At 40.8% G+C, this 27,407-nt stretch overlaps 1 protein-coding gene across 1 annotated transcript in view; it reads left to right on the top strand.

Moving 5' to 3' along the window:
- LOC134472797 (liprin-alpha-1-like) overlaps window positions 1-27,407 on the top strand; it is an 85,565-nt gene that overhangs the window by 35,769 nt on the left and 22,389 nt on the right. Inside the window, exons 11-20 of the mRNA XM_063235123.1 lie at window positions 7,535-7,616; window positions 7,717-7,917; window positions 10,226-10,288; window positions 10,787-10,809; window positions 14,912-15,091; window positions 15,175-15,272; window positions 16,948-17,123; window positions 17,418-17,486; window positions 18,185-18,350; window positions 21,101-21,170. Of these exons, the coding sequence (XP_063091193.1) occupies window positions 7,535-7,616; window positions 7,717-7,917; window positions 10,226-10,288; window positions 10,787-10,809; window positions 14,912-15,091; window positions 15,175-15,272; window positions 16,948-17,123; window positions 17,418-17,486; window positions 18,185-18,350; window positions 21,101-21,159 (1,117 nt within the window). The 3' untranslated portion in view covers window positions 21,160-21,170. The remainder of the gene's footprint in view (window positions 1-7,534; window positions 7,617-7,716; window positions 7,918-10,225; window positions 10,289-10,786; window positions 10,810-14,911; window positions 15,092-15,174; window positions 15,273-16,947; window positions 17,124-17,417; window positions 17,487-18,184; window positions 18,351-21,100; window positions 21,171-27,407) is intronic.

The raw sequence follows: 27,407 nt of genomic DNA, 5'->3' as shown, positions 1-27,407 counted from the left end.
CACATGATTAAATTGCACACCAGGCATGCATGTTTACAGGTTTGTGTGTGTGTGTGTGTGTGTGTGTGTGTGTGTGTGTGTGTGTGTGTGGTGGTAGGGAGGGAGATTTCTCGGTAGCAAGGAGATTCAAGTTTATGCTGCTTACTCCAAACATCTGTTGTGGCTGTTTCAAGGTGTCTAAGAATGGGTCTTTGCTCTGTACTTTATAGTTCTATGTGGGATGCATATGTGATTTCTCAACCATAGTAGAAAGTTCATAGGGAAAATTCTAAAGTAGTCATCTGACTATGGTGGGCAGTTTTGTGATATCTGTCAGATAACCTGAATTGTAATTGATTTGAAGAAAAAAAGTATTTTGTGAATACAGGGTACAGTTTAATACTTTGAGCATTATTGTTTTGTTTTGTTTTGTTTTTTTGTTTTGTTTTTTTTTGTTTTTGTTTTTCTGAGACAGGTCTCACTATGCAGTTCAGGCTGGCTTTGAGCTCACTTTGTAGCTCAGGCTGACCTCAAACTCACAATGATCCTCCTGCCTCAGCCTCTCAAGTGCTGGAATTACAGGCATGCACAACCACATCCAGCTACTTTGAGCATTCTTGATGTAATAAAAAACTGTTCTGTGAATACAGAGTACAGTTCAACACTTTGGTACTTTCTCAGAAATACAGTACTTCTTGTGATGAGCCCTAACTTGGCTGTAGGCCATGCTCCTTGCCGCTGAACCACTAGCCTATCACATTGACTGAAGGAGGGTTCCCAGGACTCAGTGCACATGTTGACCAGCTGAACTCATGCTCTCTGAGAATTACTGGAAGAATTTGATGCTCTGCTGACACTTGAGGTGCTCAGTAGTCAATGCAACTATCAGCATGACTCAGACTGGAGTCCGTTCATCAGCTCATAGAATGCTGTGTGAAGTTTCAAAACATGGATCTCCAACTCACCTTTGTCTTTGTAGTGCTCTCCTTCCGGTTGTGTGGCATTGTGGTGCATTTGCTGTGGGAAGTTGGTTACACATGGAGCCATACTCAGTGGTACTCTGAATCATATAGTGTGGAGTGCTGGTGTTACCAGCTTTGGGTTCTCTGCTAAACTTCCCAAGAGTATATTTCTGTTTGGTGAGAAAAGTTGCTTCCATTCCTCACTTGTCAAAACAACACACTGGTCCCCAGTACTCTTCCTCACAGTGTGACTAGCATGTGAAATGTGAGCCTGAGCTGCAGCCATGAGAAAGGGTCTCCTTAGCCCTTGTGCAAGACCCCTGAATTTGAAAAGTGTCCCATCTCTTGGAAATACAGTCATGTATTTACTATGGAGAGTTAAAGTTCTTGCTATATGTCACTTAGATAATGTTTATTCTGCAGAAACTCGCACAAGCTTCTTGAAATGAAGGGCAGCTTTACCATTGTGCTTTTGCCTACATTATAAAATATATCATAATTCATAGATTACATGACATTTTTTGTACCAGGGATCAAACTCACAACCTCACACTTGCCAGGCAGGCCCTTAAGCTGCTGAGCTAAATCCCTGGCCTTCACGTAACTTTTATTTTACGCATTTGTTCCCCAGAGAATTTAGTGTATTTTGGTCCAAGAGAATACAGCATAGCTGTAGAACACTTTCCTAGTATGCTAAAGCCCTGAGCTCCATCATTAGTATGACAGAATCTAAAATAGCTGCCTCCTCCAACAGTATGTATGTATGTATGTATGTATGTATGTATGCATGTATATACATGTTGGTGCTGCAGATCAAACATAGCACCTTGTGAAGGCTGGGCAAGTGCTTTACTAATGAGCTACACTCAGCCCCCAGTCTCTAATTTAAAGGCAGGAAGGTTCCCATATCAGTTTGCATTAGAGCAGATACTCTGTGTTTGTGTGTGTGTGTGTGTGTGTGTGTGTGTGTGTGTTTCGTTTCTTTTCCTTTTTTGGTACTGGGGATCAAACTCATGCCCTTGCACTTGCCAGGCAGGTGCTATGCTGCTGAGCTAAATTCCTGGCCTCCTTTTCTTTTTTTAAAAAAGGGTCTCACTGTGTTGTTCAGGTTGGACTTGAAATCATTATGTAACCCAGGCTGACTTTCAGCTCATAGCAATTCTCCTGCCTCAGCTTCCAAAGTACTGGGATTACAGGTGTGTACCATCATCCTGGCATTAGAGCAGATATTATAAAAATCAACCCTGGTGTCTAGTGTTTGGTTCTATGGGAGAAGCTATAAGCTGAAGAAAAGAAGCTCTGACAATGTCAGGAACAGAGCAATCTAGTGCCCAGCCACCTTCTGCAAAGGGCCCCAGCTTGGCCTGCCTGTCACATCTATTGGGATATGATATCTCACAGCCCAGGAGCAAGCAAATATCAGAAGAAACCAAAGGGGTTTTCTTCTGGAGTTGATGGATATGACACATCAACATCTAGGATTACTGACATATTATTCAGATACCCTTGGTGGCTATTCAGTGTGGACAGATGATGGACATTCTGCAGAGTATGCCCCCCCCCACTGGTTACTATGTTTTTATTTGCTCTTTTTAAATTTTTCCTTTTTTTCCCCTGGGGGCTCCTTATGTAGTCCAGACTAGCCTTGAATTCATGGTAATCCTCTTGCCTTCATCTCCCACATGCTGGATTATAGATGATGCCACCATACCCAGCTTGATTACCTTGCTTGAAGCTTTGGGGCTCAGAGCTGGAAGAGTTATTATTTGGGAAGTTGAGCAAGAAAAGAATGAATGTTGCTAAAGCTTAAATGTTTGCAGCTTTAGTAGAGGGGGAGGAAATAGGTGGTTCTCCTATTCCAAACTAATCATATGGGTAGACGGATAACCTTACCTAAGTGGATAGTCAGGTAGGTGAGTAAACACTGTGAAGCCATTTAGTTCTTGGAGGTCACAGATTTGGACAAATGGGTGTCTGTACTAAGTATGTGCAGTAGCAAGCAAAAGAGATCCAGTTTCAATACCCAGTGTAAAAGGAAGGTAGTTGTGCATATCACCAAACATTGCAAAGAGCCAGAGTAGAGGTGCGCAGAAGTGTCTGCAGGCTCCAGATTCTGCATCTTAACACAGGATCCTTCTGTACACTTTTGGGAACAACTCTCAAGAAAACTGGACTCTAATGTGCCCACCTATCGTGTTAACCAAGGTTAGGTGCCCAATCTCGTAGTCCACAAACTACCTGGTAGGGGAGGTGTAGCTACCTGTAGGTGGAACTTGGGCCAACTCCCCAGCCAGGGTCTTCTGTGTTATTTCCTAACATCCCATGACTTTTGAATGTATCATCCTACTTCTGCTACCTTCACACCACTCCCACTGCTGCATCTGGATGCAGGTGTAAGGAGGAGGAAGGATGTAAAGGCAGCAGCAGTTTATACCAAGCTTCAGGTAGTGGGCCTTGTTCTTGTTTGCAGTACATGTCTGGTATGTACTTTCACAAATTACAGCTGTGCAGTGGTATGTACCTTTAATCATCCGAGCTACCTGGGAGGTCCAGGAAGGAGGGTCATTTATGATGACAATACCATTGTTCTAGGCAACTTAAGAAACTGTCTCAAGATAAAAAGTATAGTACAAATGGCTGGCGGTTTAGTTCAATGAGTGCTTGGTTCCATCCCCAGTACCATCAAAAATAATGAAAACACCAACAAAATCATTTTTAGACTACTGAGGACATAGTTCTTACTTAGTCTATTTGAATAGGCACATAATCTAGAAGTGCTTCTGACCTACAGCAGTAGTCTTCCTCTTCCCTGGCCTGGCCAGAGCATCCAGGACAGACCCTCACTTAATATTACAGAATTTCAGATCTTTACCCAGAAATGGATTTACACTGCTTCTTGGGGTCAGTCAGTCTGTCTGTCTGTCTGTCTGTCTGTCTGTCTGTCTCTCTGTATGTTTGTCACACACTCTCTCTTTCTGTGTGTGTGTGTGTGTGTGTGTGTGTGTGTGTGTGTGTGTGTGTGTTCTTGTTTCCTTAAATGAGTCATAGCAGCTCTGTAGCCAGGTTTGGTAGCTGTCTTAGTTACTTTTTACTCATTGCTGAGACAAAATACCTAAAGGCCAAGTTGGGAAAGGAAAGGTTTATTTCTTACAGTTTTTGGAGGTTTCACACACTCAGTTGGCTCCAGGGCATGGCTGGGCCACAGTTCATGGTGGCTGCAAACAGCAAGCAGGAACAGGCAAAGAGCAAGACACACCTTCTCCCTGCCATTACATTACATCCTGGCTCCACCCCTCTGTGGGTATAGCACTGACACCATCAATCCAAGCACTAACAATAAACCATCACAAATGCACAATACAAATACATGAAGCCTGGGGGCCCACAGACATAAACCATGACATTCCTCCCCTGGCCCCCAGGACTCTTGTACATCCTTTATACAAAAGACATTTAGTCCACCACCAAGAGTTTCCAAAGTCTTAAGTTTCAGCATTGCTGAACAGTCCAAGTCCCATGTCTCCTCCATGATCTATGGCAAACTCTTAACTGTAACCCCTGTACAAATGAAACAAGTTTAAACATTTCTCAAATGCAAAGGCACAAAATAAACATTACTATTCCAAAAGTTACAAACAGGGGAATATAAAGCATTGGAAACAAAGCAAATCCAACATCCAGCAGGATGAACATTAAGTCCTAGAGTTCCTTGCTCTGCATCTGAAGCAATATGGTTACAAGCTCCAAAAGGCTTGTGTGATTCCACCCCCAAGGCACTTCCAGGGATTTCACCTCCTACAGCTTTTCTCTTAAATCCTCTCTGCTTGCTTTTTGGAGCTTTCCTTGGATCGTCCATGTTTCTGGCTTTTCCAAACTTTTGGGGTCTCCACTGCACCTTTGGCTTCACCTTTATGTCTTCACAAATTGCCCTCTCAGGGGCACACAGCTTGGCCTCCCAGGCCCTTTGCAATAGAGGTAGAAGCCATCTTACCCTCAGAATTTGTGCATTTTCCTAGCACCTAAGATCAGCACCATGTGGATGTTGCCAAGGTTTGCTGCTAGCTAGAGCAGTACTCAGGCTTTTCTCTCTCTTGGCTGTAGGGGTCAGTTGCCTGGATCACAGGGCTCTGTTTAACTGATTGTGAGGAAAAGCTTCTCTATGTTGCCACCATTCTGGAACCTCATGTGGCCTGTCACCATTCTGGAAACTCATGTGGTCTCTGTCGCCATTCTGGAACCTGGTGCTCTGCAGCTTTCTCCTCTGAAAAAATTATTTTACCTTTGCAGTGAGGCTGCACAGGGTGGGGACCTGCTTCCTGGGATGCCCCCGGCCCATCTTTCTTATTTCTCTGTTTTCCCTCAGCCATCAGAATCTCCACTGTCTTTACAATCCACAGCCTTCCTGAAATATTCTTTCTGGCCAAACTCACAGTATTGCAAATTATCCCGCTGGGCTCTTTCCTCTTGATTTGCAACATAAAGCTGGCTAAAAGCCCTCTACAGTAGCCATGCCACAGACTCAACATTTGATTGCTTTTTAATTTCTTTTTCAAGATTAATCAGTCCATTGCCCTTTGTTTCAGTCTCAGGCAAAGTCTCTGGACATGAGCAAAATGTAGACAACTTTCTGCCAACCCATAACTCACATCATGGGGAGTCCAACAACCACTGCAGTCCTTCTTCCCAGCAGAAATCTTCCAGGCCTGGTCTTTACCATCAGGCTTCCTATCAGCCTTCTGGTCTCCTGAGCTGTGACCACTATCTCCTCTACAGAACTGCCTAAGCTGCTCTAGCTCTATGCATCCAGGCAACACATCCAAACCTTTCCAAACTCTGCCCACAAGCCATTTCCAAAGCCATTTCTTGAAAAACATGGTAAGGTATAGTCACAGCAAACAACCCCATTCTTCGGTACCAAATTCTGTCTTAGTTACTTTTTACTCATTGCTGAGACAAAATACCTGAAGCCCAAGTTTGGAAAGGAAAAGTTTATTTCTTACAGTTTTTGGAGGTTTCAGTCCACACTCAGTTGGCTCCAAGGCAGGTGGGCATGGCTGGGTCACAGTTCATGGTGGCTGCAAACAGCAAGTAGGAACAGGCAAAGAGCAAGATACACTTTCTTCCTACCATTACATCATATCCTGGCTCCACTCTTATGTGGGTGTAACACTGACACCATGAATCCAAGCACTAGACAATGAACCATCACAAATGCACAATGAAAATGCATGAGGCCTGGGGGCCACAGACATAAACCATGACAGTAGCCTACTACTTCTTGTACTTAGGAGCACACTTCTGCTGATCTGTTTCTCTGTGAATAGCTTTGCTTGTTTCAACTAGAAAATTGTTGTTGTTGTTGTTGTTCTTCTTCTTTTTTTTGTTTTTTTTTTTTTCTTGTTTCATCTGAGATAACACATTTGCTGCCTTCTCTGGTACAGTTACTCCCTGGTGATTGTTCCTGTAAGCTTAGCGGTAACTTAAGGAACTCTTAGTTGAAATTGTATATGAAACATTTTACTTAGGAACATAAGTTTCCAAAAGAAAGAAAAGGGGAAGAGAGACTGATTGACTGAGACTGACTAGGGTTTTTGTGTATCTGAAACATACTTGTCCTTTGTGTTCTAATGTCAGACTTACCATGCTTACAATGTTACTGTTTCACATAACTGTGTTACACAAATCACTTTTAGAGATGTTAGTATAGTAAAAGTGTAACTTGAGTCTTTAGAAATAAAGCATATATGAAACCTCAAATCACATTACGGAGTGCATGCAAGACTCACCTACCCACTTCCCTGCAGTACTGCCTTGGTATTGCATGAGTTTCTGTGCTGGTGATACATTCGGCATTGAAGGAGGTGTTGAATGGCTGGCTAAAGAAGAGATCAATGGGTTAAAACCACAGAATGACCCAGTGACTTATCAAGTACCCGTTTACTTAAAGAGCAGTGTACAATAGAAACTGTCCTCTGTTACTTGTTTGCTGTATTAGACGATAATCTTTTTGTGGTTAAAAGTCTGCATTACAGCTGGGAGTATGAAACACATCTATAATCCAAGCACTGGGGGAGACTGGTTACACAGAGTTTGAGGCCAACCTGGACTACATACATAGCAAGACTTTGTCTCAACATTCCCCAAACCACAACCACCCCCCAAAAACACTGTTTTTTAAAGTCTCTCACAAAATTAGGCACTGATGTCTCAACTGAGGTGTGGTTTCCTCTTCCTAGATACTGTTTCTTCATTGTTGAAGTAGGGTTTCATGTTTTCCCCTAATTGTCTTACTACCTTGGATATGAAAATTCTGCTTGAGTTTTATAAGTTGGTAGTAATTCTTCAATTCTCTGAAGTAATGGTGATTTGACTGGGAATCAAGAGAACTCTGTAGCATTTTTTATTTACTCAGGCGTTCTCCATAGTATGTGTGTGACTGTCATTACAAGGATGATGTTAATAACATTAAAACTGTAGAAGATAAAAGGAACTGAGAATATGTGTTATACTTTTGAAAATGCTCAGAGACTGTTCCATTAACTTGTTGGATGTGTAACAGTGCTTCTTTAATTTGAATGTCTTCTTTTTCACAGGCCTGAGTTGCTGGAGGAAGCCCAGAGGCAAGGCTTACCATTTTCACAGTGGGACGGGCCAACCGTGGTTGAATGGCTGGAGGTACATCCCTTTACTACAGAGACCTATGCTACATGACACAAGCTTGTCATGCATCTCCTGTCTCTACCTGATGTTCTGGTCTTTTCATTCTTCTTTCTAGCTCTGGGTTGGGATGCCTGCTTGCTATGTGGCTGCCTGCAGAGCAAATGTGAAAAGTGGGGCCATCATGTCAGCTCTGTCAGACAGACAGATCCAGCAAGAGATTGGCATCAGCCACCCTCTGCACAGACTGAAGCTGCGGCTGGCCATCCAGGAAACCCTGTGGCTCACCAGCCCTTCGGCTCCACCCACATTGAAAAAGGTATGTTCACAGAGGCTCTGTGTGCCCTCTGTGGAGGAGGAAGGCAGAGCCCACAAAAGCAGTAGCCTGCTAATGTTTCCGTGCTGCTTCCTAATCATACAGGGTGGTTTCAACTTAAAATTTCAGGAAAGCATAGTACAACCCCTAACTTGGAGGGGTTGAGTGATCCAAAGAAAATGTGTGAACTGCTTTTGTAAAAGTGTGGTTAAAGCCAGGCGTGGTGGCACATGCCTGTAGTTCCAGCACTCAGAAGGCTGAGGTGGGAGGATCACTGTGAGTTCTAGGCCAGTGGGTTACAGTGTGAGCAGCTTGAACTGAGTAATGAGATCCCGTTTCAGAAAAGACCAAAAAATAAATAATTAAATAAATGAATAAAACTTGGTTAGAAAGGCCTTCTTTAAGAAAGAAGGCTTTTTGAAAGGTAGAAAATTGATTGTCACAAATGTACGTATGAATTTATCAAAACTGAGTAAGTGTAAGGACCTCTTGAGGAAGGAAAAGTTAACATTTTAAGTAGCATTTCATCCTTGAACTTTGATTTCTATTTCATAGTTCAAACAATAATTAGTACTTGTACGGTATATAAAGGTACTTGCTAAGCAAATTATATGCGGAAAATATTGTTTTTCTTCAAGTATACAGGTAGCAAAATATACAGATAAGCCCAGGAATGTATAAACCCTTGCATACAATCCCCGGGCATAAATAAGCACCTGGCTATGGCCCCTTGGCTATAAACTAGGTTGGGCTGCCTTTACTTTGTTGTGTGTGGCTTCTTTCCTTCAGTCTTGTGCGTGTGAGTGCATCTGCATCACTGCACATATAGGCGGGACTTACAGAGTAACTGTAATTTGTGGCAGTCCAGAGGTGCCACTGACATACAGTTGACATGCTAACAAGGGGTGGTCACCTCCCAGAAATCCACTGGTTCCTGGACAGTTCTAAGCTTCTCTTCTTTGTGGATGTCTTTTTTTCCCTACAAGAACTAAAGGAGGAAAAATGCCGAGTTTCCTAGATGCACTGTGGTTGTGTGTCACGGCACCAGCAGGTGCTCTGGGTCTTGGGAGCTGCATGTGTCTGTCCAACCATGCCTGTGCTCACAAAGATGCTGTCCACTTGGGGAGTAGTGAAGAGCCCTCAAAGAGCTTCCTGGTGACTCTTCTGATGAAACATTGGTGGTTATTAGAAGGGAAGAGCAGGCCAGCTCTTAAGTTGCAAAGTTCAGGGGTTTTTCATTTAGATGTTCAACAAACTCTTAGAGCTGTGTAGACATCCTTCTGAGCAGCAGAGCAAGGTCTGCCTACAGTAACTTTATACACAAAAAAGTGTGAAGATTTTGTTGTTAGAGAATTATGAAAATGAACAATAAGCCTTTTTTTTTTTTTTTTTTAACGTATGGCCAAAGAACACTTTCCCTTGGTGGAATGTTTTGTAACCAGTATCAGTCTGTTCTGCAGCTATTTCCACATTAATGTGGGCTTTGTAGAAATGAAGATGCTGCATGGCTTTTTCAAAGCTTTTAAGAACCCTCTTTCAAAAGGGAGCTTCTGTGATTCAGTTGAACTATTGGCAAGGACTAGACCTCACATCAGAAAGACTCTCCATATCACCAGTTACAAACACAGAAATTGCTGTTCTTGGGGAGCTTACAGTGGGCTAGCAGAGTGGCCATCAGTCTCAGGTTTGACTCAGATGGTGACAAGTGCTTTGTTTTTGGTGTTTGCATTGTTTGGCTCTCCTGTGCTCACTATCTTGTGCCCTGGCCTCCTGGGCTTCCTCTGGCTTTGGATCATCTGCTGAAAGCAGCCACAGGAAGCCAAGGCCAGAGCATCCTGTTGTTAGCCTGTGTTGGGGTGAGACTGCTTTCTGTGTGTTTTGTTTTATTCTTTTGTTTTGCTGTACTGAGGCTTAAACCTAGTGCTTTGGGAGAGCCAGGCAAAAACCCTATCATGAGCTATACCTCCAACATGGTGAGACTATTGAAAATACTGTCTATTGAATCATCAGTTACTGGGAAAAGTAACTTTTCAGAAATATAAAGTATGTTCTCATCCATACTTTTAAGCATGTGATCTGGAAATTGTGTGCTGTTCTCCTTATATTCCGACCACACTGTTATTGTTTAAAAGAGGATGAGCCTGTGTTAATGATCTCTGGCTTTCTCTGTGGGTGCCTGAAATGAAAATGTGCAAAGAGTGACCTTTGCCTCGTGGCTCCTTACTGTGCCTGTGGCTCATATGTGCGTCCTTCTCCTTTCTGTCATGCTTCCCTTGCCCTGGATGTGGCTGGTGCACTGGGGTCACCTTAGACCACAGGAAATGTCTGGTTAACACATGAAGAGATGGAAACACTCGCAGCCACATCTCAGATGGTCAGTCAGCCCTGCAGCTCATGTTCCAAAGTGGGTTTCCTACTCCAGACCAAAGGGCCCTTTGTCTTTTGTTGAAAACAAAAGTTAATTTGCATTTGTTTCAAATATAATGTGTTCTTTTTAGGTTATTAGCTCATAGCGTATAGTCATATTTGCATTTTTTAGATTTTTACAAGAATTTAGTTTATAGATTTGCCCCATTTAGAGAAGATGTAATTTGCTTCTCCTTTTGGAGAGACCTCCATTGAGCACTGCGTTGTGGTTGTCTAACACCAACAGTCTACTGTATGAGGTTAGTTGGCATGGAAAAAGTCTGCTCCTTGCATGGAAAATTGAAATTCTTGGATTTTCATGAGTTTTTGCATGAGGCATTGATATTTTGAATGTTTTTCACTCAGTCAAGGTGCATGTTCCCTGCAGAATTAATTTGCTTACACTACTAAAGTTCACTAATACTAATAGTTATGTTCTTTTACATTCCTAACAACCTAACATCAGGAAGATGAGGAGGGAAGCTGGATAAGGTTGGAGTCTTTCTATAATATTTCTTCACTCTGTAGCAACAAAAAGCAATTGAGGATGTAAACTTGTGTGACCTGCTTTAGTAGGTGTTTTTCACACCTTAATTTATTCATAGTATCATTAATGACTTGAAGAATGTAATCAAATAAATCACAGGATTAAAGATTACATCTCATGGATAATTTTGAACATTTCCCATATGGGATCATGGAAATTACTTTGAACGAAGGTTGTTTTATTTATGAATAGAATCTTTTATACAAAGTCCCCTGGTTTAGGCAACTCCTGAGTTTATGTACATGTAGTTCGTTGCTGGGTTAGTTTTGTTCTAAAATGTACTGCTGAAAAAAATCATGAAATACACTTCTAAACCTGAAAGTTGGCACGGGGCCTTTCCCTCTATGTCTTTATATTGTTATTTGACTAAGTACTGCCCTACTGTGTTGAGTTAAAGATCTTAGTAATGGAGTTCTCAGAAATTAAGGCTTATCACTTCACAGAGATTGAATTTCAGCTGCCTAACTCTTCACTACACAGAAAGCTCTGCCCCATGTTTTACAGTGTCTGAGTCAGATGACTTGGTTAAATTCCCAGCATCCCTCTGCCCTCTTGGGTCTTTGGTGGGCACAGTGCAGTACCAGGGGACTTGTAGTTCTTCAGCTTTTCCCAGGGGCACGGTATTCGGGGGCTCAGAAGAGTTAGCATATGTCTGAAAGCAAGTATAAATGAGTTAAGATTAGAATTTGCTGATTCCAAGATGATGCTTGAAACAGTTGCTTCTGTTTGCATTTCTAAAGGTTGTTCAGTTATAGCACTTGGTTGTTTGTTTTGTTTGTTCATTTGAAAAAAAGAGAGGTGGAACTTGGTGACACATATGGGTCATCCCAGGACTTGGGAGGTTGATCAAGCATGTTTGTTGCAAATTTGAGACCAGCATAGGCTACATAGTGAGTTCAAGGTCAGCCTAAACTACATAGTAAAATCCTGTCTCAAAATTACAAAAAGTTTAGAAACAAAAACTAAGAAGAAAGAGAATAGCTACTAACTGGGTTTCCCTCCCTGGGTTTAGATACTCCCTGCCTCTAGAATCACTTAAATTCACCTAGTTAGAGGTCTCTCTACAGGACCAACAATGACCATCAGTGAATTAAGCAGTGCATTTCATAATTACGTAAGTTTCAATATATTCCAAAAGACAAAGTAGAATATGGTCACCACTTCAATATGAAATAGCATCAGAGACATAAAGTGTAGTTGAACAAGCTTAACATTTGCTTTTTGCAGTGACCATATAAAAGGGGCCCATGCAGAAGATTCCAGATTTACCCCACATGCAATGTTCTGCAGAAGCTTGGTGCACTTTGCCACCATCCTTTCCCAGACAGAGCTGCTAGGACAGAGCTATGCTAGCACAAAGCATTGTGCTTTGCCCGTGCTGGCACTGGGTGGCCTCACTCCTGACTGAGCTTTGGAAGGAACACTCAAGTGTGGTCAGAACTGTTCGCATATCAGATGTAAGATATGACTGGCTGTGTAAGAAGGCTGTGCCAGCTGCCAGGAGCCATTAATGAGCAGGACAGCTGCAGTCCCACTCTCATGGAGCTCGCATTTTACTGACCTTGAGACTGAGCGTGACTTGTCCATGCTTGGAGCATGAGGTCCCTTTGCACACTTCTTCAGAAGGCTGTGGTGGCAGCCAGGGAGAGGAGGAGGCTCTCCCTCAAACTGAGTCTGAGCTGTCAGAATCTGCATTATCAGCAACTGCAAAAGTAGTAAACAGAGATATGGAGGGTTTGCTTCCGCACAGCTTTTTATTTGGAAGATTTCTTCTACTCATTAGAAGAGAGCATAGTCAGCAGGCCAGAAAACATCAAATATTCAGGCTGTGAATCCCAGGCCCATGAAAGTATGACTCAAAGGACTGCATCATGGTAACATTGTTAGGTATCTTAATGGTTACCATAGTGGTATATTTGTCACTCATCATTTAAAGAAAGTTATGAAATCTTTTCTGTTAGAATTGGAACATTCCTCTTAGCTGAGCCATCCCTTGTATCTTGACTGGAACAAATAAAATACTAGAGTGGAATCCATTGTTCTAAACCAAACATGGAGGCCATGCATGGTGGTTTATGACTGTAATCCCAGAACTCAGGAGGCTGAGGCTGGAAGATATCAACTTAGAGACCAGCCTGGGCCTAGTGAGACCCTGTTGTAAGGGGTTGGGGATGTAGCTCAGGTTAGAGTGCTTGCCTAGCAGGTATGAAACCCTGAGTTCAAGCCAGGAGAGGATGGATGGGAATGGATAGTTTTTATTTTAAAGGATTCCTCAATGTACCTTAGGATTCCTGTGAATGTAATTTAATCTTCCTTAGCTGGAGAGCATAACGAACCATTCTCTGTGAAGTGGTTGTATATCATGTCTATTTTTCATTGTACAGACCTTGGACATATTCTGTTGAATTGGTTGCTAAGGATTTTATGCAGTTTAGTGCCATTATATAAGATACTTCTAAAATCTCAATTTCCAGTTCATTTTGTATATTTAGAAATGTTAATTTTTGTGTATTCATTGTATATTCAGCAGCTTTGCTAAATTCATGTATAAACCCTAATAGCTATTTCATAGACTTTTTCAACAATGATAATTGTGTCATTTACTAATAAAGAGAGGTTTATGTCTTTCTCAACTCATGCCATTTTTATGTTTTTCCTGCCATTACAGTGGCCAGGTCTCCAGCACAGGCAAACATAAACGGTGACAGTGGACACCCCTTGTGCTTCTTTCCGTTCAGGGAGACATTTGGTCCCTCATTGTGAGGTTTTTAGCTGCAGGCTTTTGGTAGATGACCCTTAATAGATTGAGGCGGTGGGTCTTTCGTCCTAGAATGCTGAGTTTCATAACTGAATGATGGATCTTGTGCCACATAAGGTATTATGAGACATGGCTTTCTTTGCTGATCTCGTAATTGGGCAAATTTCATTGATTTTTTTTTTCCTCCTCAGTTGGTGAACCAACCTATTCCTGAGTCAGTAAACCTACTTACCATGATTCCTTATTTTTGGTGTAGTGCAGACTAGTCCCAAACTCGAAATACTTTTGTCTCAGCCTCCTGAGTGCTGGGTTTACAGGCATGCACCACCATACCACACCACAAAAAAGTACGTCCTGAAGCCAGATGTGATGATGCACCCCTGTAGTTGCCAAAACTCAAGAGACTGAGCCCAGAAGTTGGCTGTTATAATGTCCTATGACAATTGGGCATTAAACTAAGATGGACATTAGAGTGGCATCAATATCTCTTTGCATAGGGAGTGCTTGTGCATAGCCACTGCACTCAATCCTGGTAATATAATGGGAATCTCTGTCTTTAAAGGTTGTGGGGAGGGGCTGGGGATTTAGCTCAGTGGTGCAGCACCTGCCTTGCAAGCATGAGGTCCTGAGTTCAATTCCCAGTAACCCCCCCCCCCCAAAAAAAAAGAAAGGAAAAAGTGTAAGTTATATCTGGGTCAGATTGATTGACAGTATTGTTTTTGTCCGTAGCCTTCCTGATTGTTTTCCTTTTCTTAGTCCTTTTTGGTTTTTTGATTGGCACATTGAACCAGTTGTTAAGAGAGGAGTGTTGAAGTCTTCTAAATTTAATTGTATTTTTCTGTTTTTGTTCTTAGTCTCATTAGTTGTTCATTTATCATTTTAAATTTACTTTTCCTGATTTTCAAATACACTTGTCATTTAGGAAGACAAAGTATTAAAAATAAAATCAAAACCAGCTAGAGCTCATTTGAGATGATTTGAATTGATTCTTCAAACTTGTTCATGAGTCATGATCATTCTTTATTCCTATATTATTATATTGAAAACTAATTCAGAAAAGGAATTTATAGACAGGTATGATTTTTCTATAGCTTGGTAAATTGTCCTAAATGAGTCATAAAATTTTGCCAATATGATTTCTGTTGGATAAAACTTTAGGAATTTGAAAAGGTAGGAATGGGAGATCAAATATTTAGAAATTATGAAAAGCAATGTTGTCATTCATTTAGCCTTTAAGAATGGTGTCTAGATTAAAAATCTGAACTGATGTCACTCATTTGTTGAAATCAGACACTTGCATATGGGGACATGGACCACGAGTGGATTGGCAATGAGTGGCTGCCCAGCCTGGGCCTACCTCAGTACCGAAGCTATTTCATGGAGTGCCTTGTGGATGCTCGGATGCTGGACCACCTGACCAGGAAAGACCTGCGGGGGCGGCTGAAAATGGTTGACAGTTTTCACAGGTGAGGCAGTGCAAGTGGTTCTTCCTAACGGATCAAGAGACTTCACATTGCCACCGTAAAATAACCCCTTATTTTGTAAATAGGAACAGCTTCCAGTGTGGACTTATGTGCCTGAAAAGGTTAAATTATGATCGTAAAGAACTGGAAAGAAGAAGAGAAGAAAGTCAGCATGTAGTTAAAGGCAAGTACATTATGCCGGATTAGAGGTTAAAACTACAGCTTTGGGAGCTTTTTCTAAGGCCTGTGGCAGCATGCAGGGCACACAGTTCTGCTCCCAGAGGGAGGGAGAGGTCAAGGCAACCAATAGCCTAGCACCCATAATTTTGTAATTTATTTATTTATTTTGAGACAGAATTTCACTAAGTACCCTGGTCTGGGATTACACCTGTGACCCTCCTGCCACAGCACCCATACTAACTGGGATTGCAGTCCTTACAGAAACCACAGAGTGTCCTGTGGGCAAAGGAAAGACATGTCAGAAACAGGCCAGGAGGTAGGAGAGGGCATGGCAGCCCCCTCAGTATGACAGGGACAGGCATTTTCTCTGAAGACAACACTGAATGTCATGCTCACGAGAGTCTCTCAGAATTCTCGGTAGTTACTAATAGCACTGCAGTGATGAGAAGAAATGAGACTTACTGAATAATGATCAAGCACTGTGTCAAGTCTTCCATAGTTGATTCATTCAGGCTGCATCGTGGTTCTGTTATTTTCATCCTCATTCTGATGTCTTTTTCTAAATAAAATAAAGGATTATCTATTGGCCAGGGATGTAGCCCTGTGGTAGGACACTTGCCTAGTCTGTGCAAGGCCTGGGTTTTAATTCTTTTAAAACAAAGAATACGTTGAGGTCTATTTAGAAAAGAAAGTCATGGCCGGGGATATAGCTCAACAACAGAGCGGCTGCCTGGCAAGTGCAAGGTCATGAGTTTGATCCCTGGTACCAAAACAAAGTTGAGAAAAAAAATCAGACATGAAATGTATTAATCCATTTAATTTGTTTTCTATATCCCCTCTCCATATTTTGTCAGTTGGCAAAAGCAGTCTTTGAAAAGATTGGTGGTCAGATATATTTTTACAGAGTGGCAATTTTTTGGTCTGTAATAGAATACATTTAATAATTATCTTTGTATGATATACGATTGCCAAAATCTAATATGCTGGAATGTCTTTAAAATTCTTTCTTTGTAATATATTAAGATGTTGATATGACCAAAGCTTCAGAAGCACAGGGGCTGGGGTATGGCTCAGTGGCTTAGCACCTACCTGGTAAGCACAAGGCTCTGAGTTTGATTCCCAGTACAACAACAAGAAAAAGTAAAAGAAAACGAAGGTCAGAAGGTCAGAAGCAAAGAGTTTGTGTTGAACTCAGCAAGGTATCTGAACTGTCATGGTATCTGCCCCTTTCATGATGGAGAAGCATTTCAGGAGACTCTGGGGTCTGTGTAGGAAACATGCTTATACGTGCTAGGTCTGACTCTGACCCTCAGCCTGATGTTTTTGCAGTCTTAGGATTGAACCCCAGGCCTTGTACATACTAGGCAAGTGATCTGCCACCAAGCTACATCCTCAGCCAATCATGCTGTATTGTTCCCTGAATATATCCTATCCACAATCTTACTGTGACACCTGAGTGCACTAGGGGAGGCTTCTAAAGGGAAAGTTTTTATTAGAATGAGGCAGAACCAAAACAGCTGTGTCTAGGTGTGTGTCTGTCAGTATTTGTGAGTGTGGAGTCCATTTTCAGGAGCTGAGGGATCAAGATCCATGCTAGGAATCTTTCCCCTGCATTGCAGGACATGTATGATGAAGAGGTTTTCTGAAGCCACATTTACAGTTGTTTTGTTCTTTCACAGATGTGCTTGTTTGGAGCAATGATCGAGTGATTCGCTGGGTCATATCCATTGGCCTTAAAGAATATGCAAACAACCTCATAGAGAGTGGGGTTCATGGCGCACAGCTGGCCTTAGATGAAGCCTTCGATTACAACACATTGGCCCTGTTATTACAGATCCCGACAGAGAACAGAAAGGTGACAACGGAGTCTGTGCCTCTGTCTGCTTAGCCACAGTGTTCGGTTTTTCTGTGGTTCTAGAATACTTATTTTTCATTTGAATGGAGAGAAAATTTAACTCTAGACAACTAGTAATCACTTTCCATAACTAATCTATAATATGGTAGTTCAAAATAAGCAAATGCTTGATTTTTCACTATCTTTTCTTTCCAGTTTGTGTTGCAAGCATGTGAGTCTTTGAAGTCTTTGTTTTAAAAAATTGTAATGTGTAACATCCTTCAGATATATTTAGTTGTTGTTTTGTTACTTCAGGCTCGAAATGTCTTGGACAAAGAATTTGCCGACCTTTTGGTCCTTGGGACTGTCAGACGTTTTGATGTTGTAAGTTTTCAGCTTTTTTCTCCTCTCACTGCTAGGAATCAACCTCAGGGCTTCACATATGCCAGTTGAGTGCTCTACTACTGATCCTTGCTCTTGGTCCACTACTTAATTTTTGGCAACCTTCAAAAATTATTTCTATATTGTCAAACAGATTGCAGCCTGCGATCAAAGTCTTAAGTTGTGTTTTGGTGACAGCTGACTGTCCTGCCCCAGTTCTTCTGTTTGGAAGGTTTCTTTCAAAAGTATATTAAATTTCCCCTCATGCTAAATCATAACTAACCTGTTGCCATACATTACGATTGTCTTCAGTGAGCTCCAAGAGTACTTGATTTTCACAAAGAAGATGGAAGCTGAATCTGGAAGCAAAGCATTTGTTGGATTATTTGTAGCCAGAATATTTTGAAAATAAATAAAAGTACATTATATAGCAGGCAAGAGCTTGTCCACAGTAAGAAATAAAATATTCTGATGGGTGAGAAAATCACATCCCTGGTGCCCAGGACTGCCCTCGTTTCTCCAGTTGGGGCCCAGCAGGAATGTAATCATGTTTCCTCTCACACTGAAGTTCCAGTGTGTGCAGCACATTGGAAGGTCACCAGGAAAGGCTAAGTAAAGCAAAACAGTCAGGGGCTTAGGAGTCCTTCTGAAGGACAGTTATCTTTATTAGAGTGTGCCTGTTCTGTGTTTTCATTTGCCAGGAGCATGACAAACACTTTAGGAGAGCACCTTCATGGAGAGAGAAGGTTAGAGAAAAGGCCATTCATGGCGTGGCAACTGGGTCATCAGAGACACTCCCTGCAAACTTCCGAGTCTCTTCTTCCAAGTCTTCCCACTCTGTGCAGCCCAATGAGATCCAGATGGATGGTATGTGGTGGGCCATGTAATGCAACACTGGCTGGGAGCATGTGCGCGCTAATAATTACCTAGAGTGGCCATTGTATGTGTTACAAAGCATCTGAGTTTGGTTGCATGCCCAGGTGTCAATGGTTCAGGATTAGCCCTAACATTTGTTGGAAAATGGTTAACAACAATAATAGAATTTTTAAAAAATCTGTCTGGTTGAACCTTAGCATCCTTGCCCAACTAATAAAGTGGAGCACCCATCTGTGCTCTCAGGGCTGAGGCTGATGCACCTGTGGGGTGCAGTGTGTGGCAGGCAGCACTGGCTTGCCAGGAAAATTGCAGTGTGACACTTGGGACTTCTCTCCACACTAGAAGAAATGGCAGAGTAAACTTTAGCTCACAACTTCCAGCTTCTGCCAACTCTGTCTTTCCTTTTCCCTTCCCTCCAGTGTTATCTTTCCATATACTTACCTTGTGCCACCTGAAGAGGGACAGGGAAGAAGGCAGAAGCCTTGTGGAGACCGCTAGGGCAGCCCTGCTGCCTTCTCAGTGAGAGATGGCAAGGCATTGACCTTTCCAGTGCAGTCGGGATGGCCCTTATGTAACTGCTGACTGAAGAGTGCAGTTGGCTGAGAGGAGACCTTGAGTCCCTGACAGTCCTGCCCACCTAGTAAAAGGCACTGATAGGGTCCTGAGAGAGCCCACATCCACATCCAGCTCTTGTGGTAGCAGGGACATGACCTTGAGCAAGTCATGCAGCTGTGCTGTGCCTCAGTTTCCATATCTGTAACTTGGGCATCATAGTAATGTGATTTTGATGCTTCAATGTGTCATGTGGGTGAAGCTGATGGAGTCCTGAGCCTCGTGCATTGCTGACAATCTCAGTGTTAGGTGGAGACTTCATTCCTTCTCATTCCTGATGTACATGGTTGTGCTGTATAAACTGTACCAGTGGGGTTGTTACAAGTTTCCTGTTGTTAGCCCCCTGTGTAGGTAGTTTTCCTTTTTTCTCTTTCTTGCCTGTATGAAAATCAGAGAAAAATACATTTATATAAACTTTTTAAAGCTGAACACTTTCCAGTGTGTCTTTTAACTAGTAAGTTCTTAAGAATTAACACTTTCTCCCTCAAGGTGTCTTACAAATGTTGGCAAGGCATGGAAGTGCATGCCTGTAATTCCAGTACTTGGGAGGCTCAGGCAGGAAAATCATGAATCTGAGATGTATGTGAATCATAAATCCAGGTTAAGGCTATACTGAGCTTCATAGGAAGACCTTGTATCATAAATAAAATAGATAAGTAAGTAAGCTGTGACGGGCCTTGAGCTTAATTTCCATTGGCTTACTAAATAGTCTAAATGAGTACTCTGTTGTTTTCCCTGTACCTTCAATTTCTGTTTCACTATAAGAATCACATTTTCTCTCTGAACATTGCAAGCAATATTAACATAGCTGGGTGTGGAGATCACCTGTAATCCCGGCACTGGGGAAGCTAAGGCAGGAAGGTTGCTGAGAGCTCAGTACCAGCCTCGAATTCACAGGGATTGTAGGGCCAGTGTGAACTACACAGGGAGACCTTGTTTCAACAAAACAAAACAAAAATAAAGGGTAGTATTAATGAGTCTGTTTGTTGTTGATTTGTTTTTTTGGAGGCATTTTTGTGGTTGTGGTTGTTGTTTTGGGGTTTGGGGTGGTACTGGGGAGGGAGCCTTCTACCTGTACTACACATCACCCCTTCTTTTATTATCCAGAAAGGGTCTTGTTAAATTGTCCAGGCCTGGTTTGAACTTGGAGTTTTCCTGCCTCAACCTCCCAGAGTGCTAGGATTACAGGCATGTGCAGGCAAACTGTGTAACACTAAATTTAAATGGATTGAATAGAAAAAGTTGTCAGGGTAAATTACATAGAAGATGTCTATGCCACATTGGTAAGAAGGTGGACTGTTACAAATGACTTGCAAGGTGGAGAGTATAAGATAAATTACAGCATGTCTCCTAGACTTTAGAATGAAGGTTTACAATGACTGCCCAGTCTTACCAACACGGCCAGCTATCTGTCTTTTCTAGAGCTATGGCAAGATGTTGCTAAGAAGTATTCCTGGTATACTTGCAGGAAAACAAAACACTGTACAACTGGGAGTGTAAATATCTGCAGAAGATGTTGCAAGCTCTTTACCCAGTTTGTGACAGGGCTGTACTGCCTGTTTAGCCACCCAGTGTTTGTCAAACAAGGACCCCTGCCTCCGTGTTCTCCATCCTTTTTTGTAGAAACTGAGACAAGCTTTAGTCTTCTGAGAAGCACTGGCCATGGCCTCTGGGCTGTGCCTCTTTGCCTGCAACCCACCCTGAGAGCAGTGCCTGCAGAGCAGCTGGGGTTCCCTCCTCCCCTTCGTGCTGCTGATTCACCCCATTCATTCCTGGAGGTCTAGCTGTAGGGCACAAGGAAAAGTCCAGTTGCTATATCAAAGTGTGGCTTAAGGAGCTGCAGAGTAGCTATGTTAGGTGGTTGTCCTCTCTGTATGTGCACACTGAGGTGGTTTGCACTTCCAAGGGGCCCTATTGCTATTTTAGGTGCCAGTGTCCCCTTGGGTGGTGACAGAACCACTCTGGGCAGCCCTCTGATGCTCTTGCCTCACTCTCCCAGGCAGTCTTAGGATTCCTCAGTAGACACCATTGTAGGTGTGGAGATGTGTGTCTTACCTGTGCCCCGTGTGAAGTGTTAAAACTAACAGCACTTTGTTTTTGCACACTTCCTCTCATGGTTGTTGGAACAGGCAGTGTATCAGAAACACAGAAGTTGGATTCTGCGACAGTCAGGACTTCCTCCCGTTAAGCCTCCTGTTGGTGAGTAGAGAGCAGCGTAATCCCTGGAGATCATCCCTGTACAGCAGGGTGAAGCTGTAACAGGGCTAACAGTGTGGGTTTAGACCATGCCAATTTACATGGGGATCTTCAAAATGACAGAAATAGTAGCTCTGTACCCATCAAGGCGATTTTGGTTTTTAGCTGACCATAAAGAGGGCTGTGTGTCATTTTTGTTCTGTTAACTTTTATTTTTATTAGTAAGTTAGTTGTACTTAAATTCATCATGGAGAGTTGGTACCTGTACTAGGACATCTTAAATCTTTTTACCTCCCCTCTCCTGTGTCCCTTGTGTCTCCAGTTTTAAAGAAAAACACGTGCCACTGAGTAAATCCTGGAAAAACAGGACTTTTTGTCTTGTAAGCTGACAATAAATTGCACCTTGAGCAATCTTGCATCTTGCCTGATTTAGGAGCCCAGTTCTCAAATGATCTGTTTTTGACAGTGGGTTATTACCGAGATCCTCCTTTACCATTTGTTAATATTTATCTAACTTTGCCTGTCTGTATTTGTTTTATGAAGTTGGGCATGTTATTATTCAGTGTGTTTATAATCGTCATCCCTTCCTATGGAATTATTCACTTCACCTATGTGTAGTGACTTTCTTTGTCTCTTCTGACTAGTTTTGGCTTGAAGTCTACTTTGTCTAAAGTTAATATCACTACAAAATTTACACATTTTGGGTTTTGTTGTAAAACAGAGAAAAAAAGTGATCTAAAGGATACAACTGCAAGTGTGTTTAGGTGTGTTAAGATAAATGAACATATTACTAAATTTTTGTTGGATCACTGAACACAACTGTTTGCAGTCTCACTGTTTGAATGTCCACTTTGTATGCTTTAATACTGTAACTTGAACAACCATTTCTAAGATGACAATATGTAATCTATTATAATTTCTTACCTTTTTTTGCAATTCTGTATTACTTGTACCATTATACTGTTTTTTCTTTTTTTTTTCTTTTAAATAAAAAAAATAAAGTTAGGATCACTACTTCTTTCTCTTTTCCTGCGTGGAATATTATTTTCCATCTTTTGATCTTTAATCTGTGAATTTCTTTTTGAATTAAATGTGTTTCTTGATTCCTGCGTATCATAGGATTTTGTTTCTGGATCAGTTCTGCCAGTCTGTGTCTTTTGGTGGGGAATTGAAACCATTTCACACTGAGAGTTTTTACTGAAAACTATCGACTTATTCTTGTTGATATTCCTTTCCTTTTTTTTTTTTTTTCTTTTGCTTAACTGCTCATCACACCGGGTATATTCATTCTTTTTGATTTATTGACATTGTTGGCTTTATTGTTGTTTTCCAGAAATACCCTTAAAATTTTTGTTTCTTTTTAAATCTATTTTACTTTAAAGAGAAAAAAAAGAAAAACAAACAAAATTTCAAAGCACAATAATTAGAGATTGTTATCTTCAAGTCAGTTGAAATTTTTTGGTAATGCTGGTTTGGTGGCCATGAATATCTTGTCTTCTTGTAATGGAAATACTTTATGTCTGCATCAGTTATGAAGGAGAGTTTTGCAGGATGCATAAGTCAGGTTTGGAAGTTATCTTTTAGAGCTCAAAACACTTCAGTCCTCCTGGCCTTGAAGTTTTGTGTTGAGAGGTCTGGTGTAATTTTAATGCGTTTACCTTTCCATGTAATTTGTTGCTTTTCTGTAATAGCACTTAAGAGTTTGTCTCCTGTGATAGGTTTCTGGTACTAAAAGTATAATAAGCTCTCTTTTGATCATGCCTCCACTTATTGGTGTGCTTGTTTCTTTTCCTGTATTTGGGGAGTTTTCTGCCATTATTTCAGTGAATATTTTTATGCTGTTAGTGTTATCTTCTGATTTATCGCTTTTTCCAATTACTCATAGGCTTTTTTGTGTCATCCAGTGGTTGAGTCCATTTTTCATGTTGTCTTGTTGGTTTGTGTAGTTGGTCTCTGAAAGCACCACTGCCTTCGAGTTCTGAAATTCTGTTCTCACACTGGTCATTTCTGCAGCCCAAACTTTCAATATAATTTTTAATCACCTGGATTTCTGATTTTAACCTTCTTATGGACTCCAATTTTTTTTCTAAACTTGTCATTATGGTTTGTATAGTTTTGTTTAGCTCAGCTAGTTTGTTATTTGTGTCTTCTGGAAGCGTCTGGATCACTTTGGTTATTACTTCCATTATCTGCTTCGTTATGTCTTCTGTGGTCCCTCTGTGTACCTCTCTGATCTGTTTTCCAACCTCCTTTGAAGTAATTCTCATGTGTGGCTTATCCTGTTCTCTATCCCCTGGATTGGCTTCATGGAGCTAAGAGATTCTGGAGGCATTCTGTTGCCTTTTAGTCCCCCGTTTCTCTTGGGCTTTTTGTTTTATTTTGTGTTAAATTTATGGATGGTTTTAGTGTAAAGACTTTGTTGCTAGTGTAGAAATCTTTTTAAATGGTCACTTTTAGTGACATATTTTGGGCTAACTACAGTGGTACGTCAGTTGACAAATTTAATCTGTTCCCTGATTCTGGGAAAAATGGCCACAGTTGCATCTGTCTAAAATAGATGGCCGCAGTCATGTTGGTCACCAGATGAAGAGTTTGTAAACAAACAGAATTTTGCCAAATGCTTCTGTTTGGAAACCAAATTATTGACAATCAAAAGCATTTGTGAACTGAGCTACCACTGTGACTCAGGCAGAGAGGTTTTTATGGGGTTTCAAACGGGAAGTAGAGAGGTAGAGTCCGTGGCTGTCTTTGATTGGTTTTTGTAATATGTTTGATAAGACCAGCTGTGCATCACAGTGACCAGCTGTTTCTAAGAAACAGAAGTAGCAGGAACTGATATCTGGGCAACTAACAGAAACTCAAGTACACTGGCTGTGGGAGTGTGGGGATGTTTCTGTCACTCTGCGATGTGGTTTAACAAGTGTAGATCTCTTTGCAATACCTCAGACCACTGAAGCTGTGAAGAATATGATGCCTCACATGTAGCATTATTTCCTCAGAATATGATGTTCAAGGTCATTTTCTTAGTTCATCAAGCTTGATTCCCAGTTCTTCCCATCCTCTTGCCTAACCCCATCCTCAGGCAATTACAGCACACAAGCCTTTCTGTACCTTGCAGCAACTCTCCTCTCTTGTACCTGACATCAGGAGCTTATTATTCTCTTCTCAACTGACTCGGTGACCACACCAAGTAATAAAAAAAATCTCTATCAGAAAATGAAATAGTTTTACAAATACTAATGAGTTCCTTAAATACAACAGGGCTCCACTGACACTTTTTCTGGGACATACTCTTAAATAGAAAATATTCTCATAGAACAAACTAAAGTATATGTAACTCAACTGAAACTATCCCATGCATATTATCAGATCACATAACAATGAGATTGGAAATCAATGGCAAAGGAAACCAAAGAACTAGTACACAGATATAGCTCAGAGACATAAGTGCCTGCCTGGCAAGTGCAAAGTATGGAGTGCAATTCCAGATACATAAAAAGAAAGGAAGGGATGAGAGAAAGAGAGAGAGAGAGAGAGAGAGAGACAGAGACAGAGACAGAGAGACAGAGAGACAGAGAGAGACTGAGAGAAAAGGGATAAACCACAAGTGCTCCATAAACAAATGGAAATTAAATAACACCATCCTAAAAAACCAATGTGTCACAGATGAAATTAACAAAGAAATTGGACAATTTATACACTTAAAAGATAACAGTAGTACAACCATACTTGAAATTACAGGACACGCTGAAAGTAGTCCTAAAAGGGAAATATTTAGCATTGAATATACTTATCAGGAAAACAGAACAAGCTCAAATAATTAACTTACTGTTGAACCTCAAGCTTATAGATAGAGAAGAGCATGTTAACGCTGAAGATCATATGAAGGAGGAAATTATAAATCATAACAGAAATTAAAGAAATGGAAACTAAGAAATCAAAGCAAAAATCCATGAATGCAATAGTTGCTTCTATGAAAGATTAAATAGGATGGAAAAAAACTCCTTATCAAAAAGAGGAAGGAAAAGACTCAAATCCATGAAGTTGGGAATCAAAATGGTGAAATGACAACAGATCTCACAGAAATCCTAAAAGTTCTCTGTTCCTGCCTCAACAATTGGCAGCTAGTAAGAGACAAATGGAGTAGAAATAGAAAGATTTTTTGATACATAAGAATTACCATAGCAGGATCAAGAGAACACACATATTCTAAATAAACCAGTTTCAGTGCCAGTATGTCTTAAATGCTATAATGTTCTTTGTGGGTAGATATTACCATAAACTGTCCTTTCTTTACAGTTCAATGTTCGTTATCTCTATTAGCAGAAGTTTCTAGCCCAACTGACCTACAACATTCAGCAGAAAAACACAGGAACAAAGAAACACCAGCCAATAAGATGCCTCAAAATTTTACACCTCCCCAATAGCTATCTGGCAGTTAATAAAAATAAAATTCAGAATGAAACCAAAAATGAATAGAGGAAAATAAAATGATCATAAAACACAATGCCATGTCACACTGTCAACATCATTTTTCACATAGATTAAAATTTTGATTCTGACATTTCTGTAAAAATAAAAAGACTCTAAATAGTCTAATCAACTTTGATAAGGGAAAAATTAGAGCTCCAACCCTGCCCAACACAAATGGTTCTAAATATATAACCTAAGCATCACAGAGGTCAATGAAAGGCTGGAGAAACACAGTAAGGTCTAAAATTCTTATTCCCTCAAATTACTGCACAAAACTTTCAAGTCTAGGCACTGAAATGGATGTCCAGATAATGAGGCATTTAAAACTCCAAGTAGCTACAACCAGAAAAGAAACTGTCCACACTGCATTGTGGAAAAATCCAAGAAATCACAACAAAGAAAAAACACTAAAATCCATTAGAGAGAAATATGAAATAACTTCTAAAGATAAACCTCTAAGAATAACTGCAGATTTCTTAACACAGATTATCAGGCCAGGAGAGATTGAAGGAGTATATTAAATTAGAATAAATCAATGCACATAATAATTACCTACTAAAACATATTTCCAAATTTACGAAGAAATAAAGAATTTCCATGGCAAAGAGTCATTTAAGAAATTCATGATGAGCAAACCAGCTACAGAAACATTGAGAAGTTAATCAAAAGAAAGAAACCAGTAAAAGAAAATAATACAATGGTGGGAATGAGACAGTGTGTTTCAGTAATAACTCACAATTTAAATAGCTTTACCAATGATTCTTTAAGGATCATGGACCACAAAGTCAGAGATTCTAGAGATTCAAAAATAGAGCCAGGTGTAGTGACTCCCACATGAAAACAGCACTGGGGAGGCTGAAGCAGGCAGATCACTGCAAATACCATGGCAGCCTGAGCAACAGTGAGTTCAAGGCCGTCCTGAACTGCATAGCAACACCCTATATCAAAACAGACCCAAAAAATTGATAACTCAACTATGAATGAAAATGGTACAAACTACACACTTGACAAGCTCTATCTAGAGTGTGGACTTGTTAGCTGTAAAAAACATTCTGAAGAAAAGAATTATAAAAGAAACTGTGCAAACAACTAAATTTTCATTTTGAGTGATCAAATCGTTGGACACAAGTGACAGTTAATATAACGTGTACCCTCAGGAAACTCCAGAAGACATCTATGTCTTACCTTTTAATTTTGTAAATTAGTTTTCTTTGAAAGAAAACACTAAGTCATTATAAATGCATCATCATTGTAAAACTGACCACTTGAGAGTGGTTTTGCTTTTATTAGAATGGACTTGAAAGTTTTCTTTTGATCCAACTAAGTGGATGAAAAGCAAAGCATTGTTGAAATGAATCCACTTGCTATTTGGAGTATCTGAGGATACTCATTGCACTGTGAGGTTAATTTTCTGCCAAATGAGTGATCATGGTAATAGATGTAGCTTTACAGCTTGTTTTCCTTGTGTGGTGGCCCTGGGCATGCAATCCAGAGCCTCTTGTAAGCTAGGGGAAGCCTGCTCACAGTGACCTACAACCCCAATGCATTTGAATCTTTTTTAAAAAAATGATCTTGCTAATTTTTCCAATTTGACCACAAGTTCAAATTGGAATTATAGCCATGGGCCAGTCTACCCATTTGGCTTTAGATCTTTATATAGACAATAAAATTTGATTTTATACTCAGGGTGTGAAAGGGAAGAAATTTAACTCAGCCTAGATGAGGATTTGGAGGATTATTTTATAATATTCACCCAAAGAGTTCAAT

This window comes from Cavia porcellus, unplaced genomic scaffold (assembly GCF_034190915.1).
Source record: "Cavia porcellus strain 051 isolate PalLab524CR breed Dunkin Hartley unplaced genomic scaffold, mCavPor4.1 scaffold_25, whole genome shotgun sequence".
Lineage (NCBI taxonomy): Eukaryota > Metazoa > Chordata > Mammalia > Rodentia > Caviidae > Cavia > Cavia porcellus.
This window is presented reverse-complemented; position numbering and strand designations above follow the sequence as displayed.